This window comes from Papio anubis, chromosome 16, assembly GCF_008728515.1.
Source record: "Papio anubis isolate 15944 chromosome 16, Panubis1.0, whole genome shotgun sequence".
Classification (NCBI taxonomy): Eukaryota; Metazoa; Chordata; class Mammalia; order Primates; family Cercopithecidae; genus Papio; species Papio anubis.
Window position 1 is genome coordinate 55,004,061 of NC_044991.1, and position 13,261 is coordinate 55,017,321.

Here is a 13,261-nt window from a genome sequence, read left to right on the forward strand (position 1 = left end):
ATTTAAGTGGGAAACAAGTTTCATAGTAAGTTAATGGCCAATTTCCAGACACAAGTATTTCAAAAAGTACAACTACAGTTTCATTTCAGTTTTGGAAATATGATTGTGTTAAACAGAAAAACCAGTGTAAGATTTCTGTTCAGTCATAACACTAGGTACCCACTTCTGTATTTCTTAAGATAAAAATATCCTACAAATATATTAAATCACTTAATCACATTTATATGGTCAAAACTGTTTTGATCATAAACATACTCTCCTTTTTATCCTATGTACATACCTGTTCTCTATACTGTGGTAAATAAAAAGCATCTGCCCATCTTGGGAACCTTTCATAGAGATAAAGTCTATGGTAATTTGTTACAGAAGCCCTAACTGACTAACCCTAGTCAGCTGACCCTCCCTCCCTCCCTCTGTATGTTAGGAATTGTTCTACTGTAAGTGGCAGGAAATCCAACTCTAACCGGCTTAAGAAAAACACAGACTGCAGTAATTCAAACCAAAAATTACACCTTCAGGCAAGTTTTGATGCAGAGATTCAGAAAGTTATCAGGTCTCCGGCTCCATTTCTCTGTCATCCTCCATCTTCTGGGAGTTGCTCTGACCTGAGGTGAATTCCTTACAACAGCAATGGTAACTCTAACAGTTCTAGGCATTATGGCCTCGCCACACAGAAAAGAAGGCAACATATGTCCTTCTAAATGCCCACAGAGGAAAGGGATCTCCGACAAAAGTCCTGAGATTCACTCTGATTGAGTCCATTAAAATCAATCATAAGCCCATTTCCAAACAATCAGCACGGCCAGAAACTGGAATGCCCTGAGGGCTTATCCTAGGTCAAGCATGCACGTGAAGCTGCAGATTGTCAGGAAGGGATGAAGAGTCCATTACAACCTTATAATCTCACCCCCTTCCTTCCATTACACCCCTCACAAGTTATGTTCCAACAACATGCATCCACATTCAGTTCTCCACACGCTGTGGGTTGGACTGTGTTCCCCAAAAAGATATGTCAAAGTCCTAACCCTGGATCCCTGTGAATGTGACCTTATTTGGAAACAGGGCCTTGGCAGATGCAACAAAGTTAAGATGACGTCATACTCGTACATCCAATATGACTGGTACTCTTAAGAGAAAAGATAGAGACACAAAGGGAGGGAGAGTAGCACGTGAGATTGAAAGGACGGAGGCAGAGACTGAAGTGATGCATCTACAAGCCAAAATGCCAAGGACTGCTGGCAACTCCAGAAGCGAAGAGAAAAGCATGAAACAGATCCTCCCTCAGAGTCTTCAGAGAGATCGTGGCCCTGTCAGCACCTTGATTTCAGGCTTCTAGCCCCCAGAACTATGAGAGAATAAATTTCTGTTGTTTTATGCCATGAGTTTGTGGTACTTCACTGTAACAGCCCTAGGAAATTAATACACTAAGTATGACAATCCATAATTCTTTGCCTTTGCAGATCAGCTCTTCATTCCTTCTGGAATGCCTTTCTCCCCAAGATGGTCTACTCATACTAAACCTCTCGGACCTGCCCAAATGTCCTCTCTTCTGTGATGTCTTCCACCAGAACCCCCAAAAGAGTTAGTTGATCACATCTTAGTCCAGCAACACATATTGCCTGTATTTTTATTATGAAGTTCTAATTGCTGTGCACGTAGCTGTCTTCCCTTCACAGTTATAAGTTCTCTGAGGGGAAAGCAAGGCCTGATTCTTACACACCTTCATATCCTCAAGGAACAGCACAGTATCTAACACTTAATATTCAGCAGATATTTATGAAGTGAATTAGCTGATGACTTATTTCAAAAGAAGATAATGGGGTCAGGTGCAGTGGCTCATGCCTGTAATTCCAGCACTTTGGGAGGTCAAGGCGAGATGATCTCTTGGGGACAGGAGTTCCAGACTGGCCTGGGCAACAAAGTGAGACCTCATCTCTACAAAAAAACTTAAAAATTGGCTGGGCACACTGAGGTGGGAGGACCACTTGAGCCCAGGAGCACTGCCCTCCAGCCTGGATGACAGAACAAGATCTTGTCTCTCAAAAAAAAAAAAAAAAAAGGTATGATTTGGGAAAATTAACTATTATAGATTAGAGAGAACTGAAGATGGGCCTTGGTAAGTAGAGACGAAAAGAAAGAATGGGAGAGCAGTGAGGAGGGAGGTGCTGAATTTAGCAAACATAGAAAAACCATGAAGTGGAAAGATTTGGTTAGGAAAAAAAGGGATGTGAAGGGAATAGGAGCCTTCTGCTGAGGATCATTTTAGAGGTAATAAAAGAAGTAAAATAAGAGATACGTTTTTGCTTTTTATTACACTTTAAGTTCTGGGATACATGTGCAGAATGTGCAGATTTGTTACATAGGTATACACATGTCAAGGTGGTTTGCTGTACCCATCAACCCATATTCTACAGTAGGTATTTCTCCTAACGCTATCCCTCCCCTAGCCCCCCACCCACCGAAAGCCCCAGTGTGTGATGTTCCCCTCCCTGCTCCCATTTATGAGTGAGAACAGGTGTTTGGTTTTCTGTTCCTATGTTAGTTTGCTAAGAATGATGGTTTCCAGCTTCATCCATGTCCCTGCAAAGAACATGAACTCACCCTTTTTTACGGCTGCACAGTATTCCACGGTATCTATGTGCCACATTTTCTTTATACAGTCTATCACTGTTTTTAGAAGACTGATATGACAAAGTGTGAAACAGACTCTGCAGGTGTAAGAGAACAGTTAAAGTGCAACAGAAGCAGGTCAGCAATGAGGTGAAGGACTAGGTGCACTAGAATGGCAACAGAAGAAATGAAAAGAAACAAATTTATACAGTGTAAGAGCAGAAAAAACAAACAGGTAGAAAGAGCCAAAGATTACTCCTAAGTTTTGACCTTTGGTTAGCTAAATTTGGATTTAGCTAAACCAAATAAGGAAGTACAAAGAAAAAGACTATTTTTTTCAATGAGGATAAGAAGTTTGGTGTTACACATGGTTCAGTATGAGGTGACAATAAAACATCCCAGCAAAGATGCCCACCAAACAGTGGAAGACAGAGAAGTTCAGGAGCAATATAAGGACAGAAGACATATATGGCAGGCACGTGGGTAAAGATGACTTTTCAAAAAGTCATAAGAAGTAAATTACAGAATTTCATTCCTTTATTCAACAGATATTTACTGCTCACTATGCTCCAGGCCCCTGCCCTCATGGAACTTATAATGTACTGGGGAAAACAGATGAGCCTAAATTTGTGAACATAAATTTAGGGCTTGAAGTTAACATTACTTAGTAATTACTATAAGAAAAAAAATTTTTTAACTTTTTACTTCTTCACATTTTATTTTCGAGAATTTTCTTTCTTTCTTTTGAGACAGAGTTTTGCTTTTGCTATCCAGGCTGGAGTGCAATTGGCGCAGTCTCGGCTCACTGCAACCTCTGCCTCCTGGATTTGAGCGATTCTCCTGTCTCAGCCTCCTGAGTAGCTGGGATTATAAGCACTCGCCACCATGCCTGGCTAATTTTTTGAATTTTTAGTAGAGAAGGGGTTTCACCATGTTGTTCAGGCTAGTCTCGAACTCCTGACCTCAGGCTATCCACCCGCCTCGGCCTCCCAAAGTGCTGGGATTACAGGCATGAGCCACTGCACCCAGGCAAGAATTTTCATTTCACTAGTTAAAAAGGCATTTAGGTCCTCAGATCGGCAGCCAGAGAGATTCAAGTGAATTTAAGATTTTAAAATGTTAGCTTTCCTACTGTAAAAATCTATTTTCCTTCCTTTGTTTCTCAAAGTGTTTGTTGGAATTAGGTCAGTTCTTTAAAGAACGTTCATAAAGAGTGATTGGACTCAGAAAAAAATGAGACGCCAAATGGTACAATAAAAAGAACACAGGTTTGGGCATTAGACAACCCTGAGTTCAAATCCCAATTGTGCACAACTTCTGTGACCTTGGACAAGTTATTCAGTACATCCAAGTTTACTCATCTGTGAAATGGGAATAACTTCACTCTAAGGACTAAAGGGAGTTATTTCTAATAGGCAGTTGACATGATATATATATATACACACGCATACACACACACACATATATACACCTATATATGTGTATATATGTGTATATACATATAAGTGTGTGTGTGTGTGTGTGTGTGTATATATATGTCAACTGCCTATTAGAAATAATATGCAATTGACATGATATGACATGACGTCATTTTTTTCTAAATAAAAGATGACATAGAAATGACTAATTTTAAAGGATAAGTTAAAGGATGTCAGTTTAATAAAAATACCTATAGAATCTTTGGTGAGTGATTTCTAAGGCAGTACCACTTTCATTCATTCTTATGTGAATCTTCATAATTCAGTGATCATTTTCTTCTACTTGTAATGTCACCAGTGTAATTTTTCTTCAAAAGATAAATATGCCCATAGGATAAATTAAGCTCGTTTTTGAATTTTGAATTTAATGTGCATTCAATTATTTTAAGTTCCTGCTATAGAAAATGTTTGGGAGAATTGAATAGAATAATCTGGTGAATTGGACTGAGCCTGATAATGTTAGGATGTACCTTCTGTAGGAAAAAAAAGAAAGGAAATAAGCATTTATCAGACATCTGTTTTGTGCCCAGCACATACAGTAATAATAGTAGTGGCTGGGTGTGGTAGCTCACACCTATAATCCCGACACTTTGCAGGGCAGAGGCAGTAGGATCACTTGAGCCCAGGAGTTTGAGATCAACCTGGGCAACAAAGTGAGAGCTCCTCACTACCACACACACAAAAAAAAGTTAGCTGGGTATGTTGGCATGTGCCTGTGGTCCCAGCTACATGGGAGGCTGACGGAGGAGGACTGCTTGAGCCCAGGAGGTTGAGGCTGCAGTGAGCCATAATCATGCCACTGCATTCCATCCTGGGCAACAAAGGGAGACCCTTGACTCCAAAAAAATAAATATATATACACATACATATATATATGTGTATATATATACATGACATGATATATATACACACACACATACATATATACACCTATATGTCATCTTTTATTTAGAAAAAAATGTTACTAATGACAATAATTCAATAATCTAAATTTTATATAACACCCTGAGAGTTGTCCTGAGGATTAAATAATACAATGTACATGAAAATGCTCTGTGGCACACAGTATGCACTCAGTGATAACCTTAGGGAAATCCACTCCTTGTTAGCCTATGTTCCCTTCAATTAATGAAAAAACCCTATAACGGCAATTATAACACAGGATTTACAGGACTAAAAAGCTCAGAAAACACTCCAACTTGATGCCATTCTAAATCAGAAAGGTATTCACTTAATGTCTTTTAATAACAAAGAAGTTTGTAAGTTAAATCAAAATACAAACCACTGTAATCAAAACCAACATTTCACTCTTGCCCCCAAAAGAATACTTTGACTAAAAATTTTTTTTTTTTTTTGAGATGGAGTCTCACACCATCGCCCGGTCTGGAGTGCAATGTCACAACCTCGGCGCTCTGCAACCTCCGCTTCCCAGTTTTAAGTGATTCTCCTGCCTCAGCCTCCTGAGTAGCTGGGATTACAGGCGCCCGCCACCACGCCCAGGTAATTTTTTGTATTTTCAGTAGAGACAGGATTTCACTATGTTGACCAAGCTGATCTCAACTCCTGACCTCTTGATCCGCCCGCCTCAGCCTCCAAAGTGCTGGGATTACAGGCATGAGCTACCATGCCCAGCCTTGACTAAAATTTTATTGTTTTTTTTTTTTGTTTTTTTGGGTTTTTTTTGAGACGGAGTCTCGCTCTGTCGCCCAGGCTGGAGTGCAGTGGTGCGACCTCAGCTCACTGCAAGCTCTGCCTCCTGGGTTCACGCCATTCCCCTGCCTCAGCCTCCAGAGTAGCTGGGACGACAGGCACCCGCCACCACGCCCGGCTAATTTTTTGTATTTTTAGTAGAGACGGGGTTTCACCGTGTTAGCCAGGATGGTCTTGATCTCCTGACCTCATGATCCGCCTGCCTCAGCCTCCCAAAGTGCTGGGATTACAGGTGTGAGCCACCGTGCCCGGCCTATTGAGTTTTTTTAAAAGATCAGAGTCATAAGTTCCTCCTACTTTCATTTTTAAAAATGCAAAATCCCGAAGCCCACAAAATATAATGGTATCATCAGGACCAAAGTCATAATTGTCTACCCAGGAAACAGCACTGACATCACCTAGAATCACCTCAAAGGGAATGTCCACAATAAGCAGGGGAGTCCCTTCACTCATCTGTGACACCATTTGAGACAACCATTGTCAGGACTGCCTGTTCCCTGCAACAAGTAGCTCTTCTCCAATCCTCTGGGCTTTCCATGTGGACTCTCAGAGAGAGCTCCCTGGCAATCTCCCTCATAGGTCAACGACTCCAAACTTAACATCTGCCAGGTGTGTACTCTGAGAGCACCCCAAACTCGGCATGTGTGCAATTAAATGTCTAACACCTGCTCCTGTGTCCCTGTGTCTGTTAAAGGTATCATTGTCCAATCTATTACCCAAGATAGGATCTAGTTTTCTTTCCCTCACCATCCCCCACCTTTCCAAGAGCAAACCAATTCACAGGGAAGACTTGTCCATTTCACCTCTACAATACCACAAGCTCTCATTACCACTGCTCTGACCCATGCCAACAGATTCCACCTAGCTACCCACTATTTCTCATGCCCAAAGTGAATCAACCTACTCTGAACATTACAGATTGATCTTGCTATGAAGTCCCCTTCCCACATTGTGGGTCCCCACTGCCTACTACTGTGTCCCAGACTTTCAGAACTTGAAAGATCCTCATCTGACTCAACCATCCACTCACCTGAACTTGGAAGCTTCTCAAATTGAAAATGCCCTGGCCTCCCTTCAAGGCCATTTGTATTCTGGCTCCAATCTAAAAGCCTATAATGTCATGAAAATAGGAGTGAACTACGCCATTTCACAGCTCTTGGGCTAAAGGTCAAAATTCTCAGTCCAACCTACAGATCTCCACTTGGCCTGGCTTCTGCCTTTCTCTCCAGTCTTGTCAAGCTCCCCTTTGCTCTCTCTGCTCCTGCCACCTGGTCTTCCATCCAGGCTGCCATCATCCCCTTCATCCCCAAGCCTCTGTACCTGCTGGCCCCTCAGCACCCCACCCCTCACGTAGGTAGTACCATCTCACCCCTTAGACTTCACATCACTTCCTCAGTGACTTACATTACCCCCAGACTAAGTCAAGACCCCTGTTTGTTTCCTGTTCTTTACCTCCACAGCCTTAAACAAAATTACAATAAAATTTTTGTTGGATTTTTTTACTCCCAAGCTGGAATGTGAGCTCCATAAGAGCAGGACTGTGCCTGTCTTGTATACCACTGTATCTCACAACTTAAAACACAGGAGCCCTCAACAAATACATGTAGATTAATGAAATTCATAAATCGGAACACCCTAAGTTACAAAAGCAGCTTCACTGCATAGTGATCCTGAAGTCACTTGGTTTCTCCATCCATAAAACTAAAGAGCTCATCTGCTCAACGTTCTCTGAGTTCCTTAGAAGACCTAACATTACCTAAGTCCACGATTTTGTTATTCCAAACTCCTCTCTCACAACTCTCTTCCATATAGGCAGCAGCAAAACTTTACTTTCCAGCTTCCACAACTTTGTTTGCACCCTTCTTTCCATCTGTAATTTTTTTCTAGCTCCACATTTCCAAATCCTACTTAATCTTAAATGCTCAAATCTAATGTTATCACCTCCTCAAAGTCCTCCTTGCATCCCTCCAGCTAGCCACAACCTCTCCATCCCTGAATTCCCACAGGCTCCCCATTGCCTCATTCAGGTCTCAGATCAAATGTCATTTCAAATGAGAACCTTCTCCAAAAGTCACCACTGGTTATAATTCTCTATCAGACCATGCTGTTTTTATTTTCTTGATAGCATTTACCATTACCTGAAATTAGCATGTTCATTTCTCTCATTTACTTGTTAAGTGCCTGTTGCTCCCACTAGAATGTTAAGATGGATGAGAGCAGGGACCCTGTCTGTCTTGTTCACATTTCCCCACTCCCCCACATCAGACATGTGTCCAGTAAACTAGACACCTGCCAAACGCGTGAATGACTCTATAACCCTTATGACTAGGGTTATGTGCGTAAGTTATCTTTCTCTTGCTATATTCCAAACTCCCTGTGGACAAGGCCAAAGTCTGGCTAATCTATTTGTCTGTATTATCTGGAAAATCCTTGCACAACTGAAGCAAATAACAGGTAACTGCTAATTAATTTATTGATTTCTCCAAGAGGAACTGCCCCAAACCAGGCCAATTCAGAACTTCATATTGTCCAGAAACCAAGGCAAATAGGAATCTCCTTCCATTCCCTCTTCACCACAGACCCTGTTCCAATCTGCCACCTCCAGTGAGCTTTTGCCAAAAGACTAGTTCCCTCACTTTCCTTTAGAAGGACCATAGGTCCTTACATCTCTAATATTTTACAATGCTACCCTTTCCCTTTTATCTCCAGCCAACAAAGCATTTCCAGGGCCCTGTTTCTTCAGAGCACCCCACATCTCCAGTGCATCGGGGAACTCATCGGGTCCTAGGGCACATGTGGATGTTAAAAGGAAGTGTTTAAGCAAACCTGGCTAGCTCACCTTTCCTTGGATACCTCATTTAGTTGAAACAGGCCGAGTTTTAGAGCGATCGGCTTTGATGCTCTTTGGGTCCCTCAGCACTCTTCCAATCTAACCCAAGCACCCAAATACCGTCGGGGTGCCCCGACCCTTGCCCCACACCTTTTCACCTTCCAACAGAGAAAGACCCCAGGCCAGAGACGATGATCTCCCCGGAAGCAAATGGCCCTCAAACCCCATGGGGCGGCCCTACCCTCTCCACTTTCTGTCCAGCATCTGCCTCTGGCCTGGAGCTGTCTCGAACGCCCCTTAGCCCCAGCCTCCCACACCACCCGCCACTCACCTGAAGCGGCCCCCGCAGTGCTGGCATTGCTCGCCCACCCAGCCGGCGAGGCAGACGCACTGGCCGGTGCCAGGGTTGCAGCGGCCGCCGTTGACACAAGGCCGGTCACATTCCTTGGCCTCGGCTGCTGCTGAGCCCGACACCGCCGCCGCCGCCGCCGCGGCCTCGGCCTCGCAGGGCAGCAGCAGCAGCAGGAGCAGCGGCGGCGAGAGCAACAACAGCAGTAGCAGCAGCCGCGGCCGCAGCGGCGGCGACAGCAGCCGCGCAAGGCGCAGCCCGGCCCCCAGTCCCGGCCTCCCAGCCCTGGTCACGTCCCAGTCCCGATGCGGCCCGCCGCTCCTGCCCGCGAGCGCTGCCGTAGCCGCCGTCCTCCTCCTCAGCCTTGCCTCAGTTGCCGCCGCCGCAGCCACCATCTTCCCGGGGCTGAGACGGCGCCCCGCGAACACATACATACACACCGCACGGCCGGCTCCGCTTCGCCTGGCCGTGCGGGGCGGGGCTGTGCGGACGGTGGCTCGCGCGGTCCACACGGGGACCACAGCGGGGCGGTGGGCGGGGCCGGCGCGCGCGTGCGCGAGTCCGTGCGTGCCGGGGCGCAGACAGTGATCTCCGGCGCGCGCGGCGCCGGGGGCGGTCTTCTGACGTGGACTCTAGAACCAGCTGAAACTCGGCTGCGCTGTCCTAGCTCTAGCTTTTCACCTTCGCCTGTCGCCCCCGGCGGCGGGGTTGCAGCCCCACTGGATGCCTAGGAGCCGACCGCGTTGAGTGTTGCCCTCCAAGAGACCCGGCACTTTACCCCAACTGCAGCTGCCGGACAGAAAGAGCACAGGAGGCTACGTCGCGGTGTGGTGCTGGGTGCGGTACTGTAGAAGTCAGGCCTCATTCGAGCCTCTGTAACACAGGAGTAAAGAAAGAACACATGTAGAACTGGGCATAGGCCGGGCGCGGAGGCTTACGCCTGTAATTCCAGCACTTTGGGAAACCGAGGCAGGCGGATCACTTGAGCTCTGGGATCCGAGACCAGCCTGGCCAACAGGGTGAGACCCTGTCTCTACCAAAAACAGAAAAATTATCCGAGCGTGGTGGTGCGCGCCTGTAGCCCCAGCTACTCGAGAGGCTGAGGCAGGAGGATCGCTTGAGCTTGGAGAGGTCAAGGCTGCAGTGGGCTGCAGTCGCAGCACTGCACTCCAGCCTGGGCAACAAAACAAGACCCTGTGTCAGAAAATGAAGAACCTGGTATGTAGGCTGTGCTCAGTAAATGCCTAATAGACTGAAGACACACAGCCAGGCCTCTTGATAACAGACGGACTGTAGCTGACCAGACCCCCTACCTTTAATTCTGTAAAAGTTTGGAGTTACCTTGCTCCCCACAATTTGCCCTCCAACCATCTTCTCTGAAGAGAGGGCAACATAGAATTAGGAACTGGGGCTCCCATAGACCTGCCCCTTCTTGTCTGGTAGTTGTTACTCTGGCGTCCCTCAATGAGACATGTCTTCCATCAATGTAGCCTTTTATGGTCTTTGACCCTGGAATCTGGACTGGGTCATGATTGAGACCATGAGAAACCGTGATTCAGCTTCACCAACAGAAGAAGGTGGTAGGAGTGGCAATGTCTTGGTTCTAACTCTCAGCTTAAAAAAGATCTGGCGCCGGGCGCGGTAGCTCAAGCCTGTAATCCCAGCACTTTGGGAGGCCGAGGCGGGTGGATCACGAGGTCAGGAGATCGAGACTATCCTGGCTAACATGGTGAAACCCCGTCTCTACCAAACATACAAAAAAACTAGCTGGGCGTGGTGGCGGGCGCCTGTAGTCCCAGCTACTTGGGAGGCTGAGGCGGGAGAATGGCGTGAACCCGGGAGGCGGAGCTTTCAGTGAGCCCAGATCATGCCACTGCACTCTAGCCTGGGAGACACAGCGAGACTCCATCTCAAAAAAAAAAAAGACCTGGCATAATGATCTGGCAAACTTGGCGGGGCACGGTGGCTCACGTCTGTAATCCCAGCACCTTGGGAGGCTGAGGTGGGCAGATCACGAGGTCAGGAGTTCGAGACCACCCTGACCAACATGGTGAACTCCTGTCTCTACTAAAAATACAAAATTAGCCGGGCGTGGTGGCACGCACCTGTAATCCCAGCTACTCAGGAGAGTCGCTTGAATCCGGGAGGTAGAGGTTGCAGTGAGCCGAGATCACGCCACTGCACTCCAGCCTGGGGGACAGAGCGAGACTCCATCTCAAAAAAAAAAAAAGACCTGGCATCGTTGATTTTGAGCTGTTGGTGGTCATGAGCTGCTGCCCTTTAGCCACCCTGCTGTAGAGAAACCACGTGCAGAGACCACTTGGACTTGGAGAGGGAGAGCTGGGCCACTAGGCTGGTGGAGCCATCCTAGCTAAGGGATCAGTCATTGAGTGAAGAAGCTGTCTGGGTTGGGTTATTCCAACCATCTGGGCCGTTCCATGTTACCCACAACAGTAACAGGTCTTTCCTAAGTGTGACTTATCCAAAATGAGAAATAACTCATTTATCATTTAACCCTTAAATGATGAATTATTTATAATTTTTCATAAATTATGATTTATGTTATTTTAAGCCTCTAAGTTTTAGAGAGGTTTGTTACTCACTAATAGATAAGCAGAGCATTGTCTGACATAACGCTTGTGCTATGAGGAATATTCCTATGGCACCTACCTCAGAATTTGAGCACCTTACAGTCCCTGAGAAACAAAGAAAAACCCTCGTAGACCTGTGGAGCCTCTCAGCTTTACCTCAGAGCATTGAATTCTAAGGTTCTAAGGTGGACTTCCACACTCATACCCAGGTCCCACTCTCATACTCAAGTCCTGACTGTCCTCACTGCATCTTCTTCAAGCCTGGTGAAGCTGAATTGCACAAAAGCCTCACCCCCTGCTATACATCCACACATACTCCCCATTCCTACAGGAAAACTATTGTTTGGCCTAGGCCCTAGCACTGACATTCTGGTTTGCAGATTATGTTTTTGCCATGTAGGGTAAGGCAGAGAAATTGAAGACATGGCCCTACCCTCTGGCAGGACCCCATCAGATGGGGGAGGCTGGCATAGGCCATGCCCTAGCTATAGAAGACATTGCTCCCCCTACTCTTCCAGGCTGGAAGTGAACCAGCCCTTTCTTTCCCTTCCCTCCCCACAGCAAGACTGAACCCAGACTGTGAAGTTTCACATGATTTTACCGACATTCAGGGATAACAGAAAAGGTGTGCATCTGAAGAACAGCAATCCCTAGACTAGATATTGCTACTCTGAAGCCTTAGAATCTTGCTGCAGCAAACATTCTTTCTTACTTCCTTAATCTACTCCCTTCTCTGGTTCTTTTTCCATAGCTTTCGAACATGCTGAAATTATTTTGTCCTTGAAAAACAAACACGCTGGGTGCAGTGGCTCATGCCTGTAATCCCAGTGCTTTGGGAGGCCAAAGTGGGAGGATCACCTGAGGCCAGGAGTTTGAGACCAGCCTGGGCAACATAGTGAGACCTTGTCTCTACAAAAAGTTTTTTTAAAAAGTAGTCAGATGTGGTCGTGTGCACATGTAGTCCTAGCTACTTGGGAGGCTGGGGCAGGAGGATCACTTGAGCCCAGGAGTTTGAGGCTGCAGTAAGCTATGTTTGGACCATTGCACTCCAGTCTGGGCAACAGATCAAGACCCTGTCTCTAAAAACAATTAAAGAAACAAAATCTTACCTGCTATCTTCTTTTTCCTTTACTGCGTTTATCAAAGAGTCCCCTACACATTCTACGTCTGTGTGACAGATTAAAGATGGCTGCAAATTCTCTTACATTCCTTCTATGGAGAGATCAGGTCTAATCCTTGGCCCCACCCCCACCCCCAGCCCTACCCTACTTTTTGAATCTAGCCTGGCCTTAATGATTTGCTTGACTGATAGACTATGGTGGAAGTGATGTACTGGGATTTGTGAGGTCCCAGAAATGGGACCTTGTGCTAGGTCATAAGAAGTCTTGCAGCTTCCTCCTGAAGTGTCTTGGAACACTTGCTCTGGGAAAGCCAGCTTCCATAAAAGATGTCCAGCTACCCTGAGACCACCAGGCTGTGAGGAAGCCAGCCCCCAGCCATTCAAGTCTTCCCAGTTGGGACCTCATACAATCATGAAGCAGGGGGGGTGCTGTTCCTGCTGAACCCACCCCAAACTGCAGATACGTAAGCAAAATAAATGAGTGTACTTGTTTAAGCCATGAGCCAACTGGGGACAGTTTGTTACACAACAATAAATTACCAGAATACTCTGTATCCTGGTTCCTCCAAGGAC

General features: G+C 45.9%; 1 protein-coding gene across 3 annotated transcripts in view; it reads right to left on the reverse strand.

The window, feature by feature from the left end:
* ATRN (attractin) overlaps nt 1–9,468 on the reverse strand; it is a 178,433-nt gene extending 168,965 nt beyond the window's left edge. For all 3 annotated transcript variants that reach the window (XM_031656597.1, XM_031656599.1, XM_031656598.1), the window contains exon 1: nt 8,960–9,468. In XM_031656597.1, the coding sequence (XP_031512457.1) occupies nt 8,960–9,411 (452 nt within the window). In that variant the 5' untranslated portion in view covers nt 9,412–9,468. The remainder of the gene's footprint in view (nt 1–8,959) is intronic.
* Between the last annotated feature and the right edge of the window lie 3,793 nt (nt 9,469–13,261).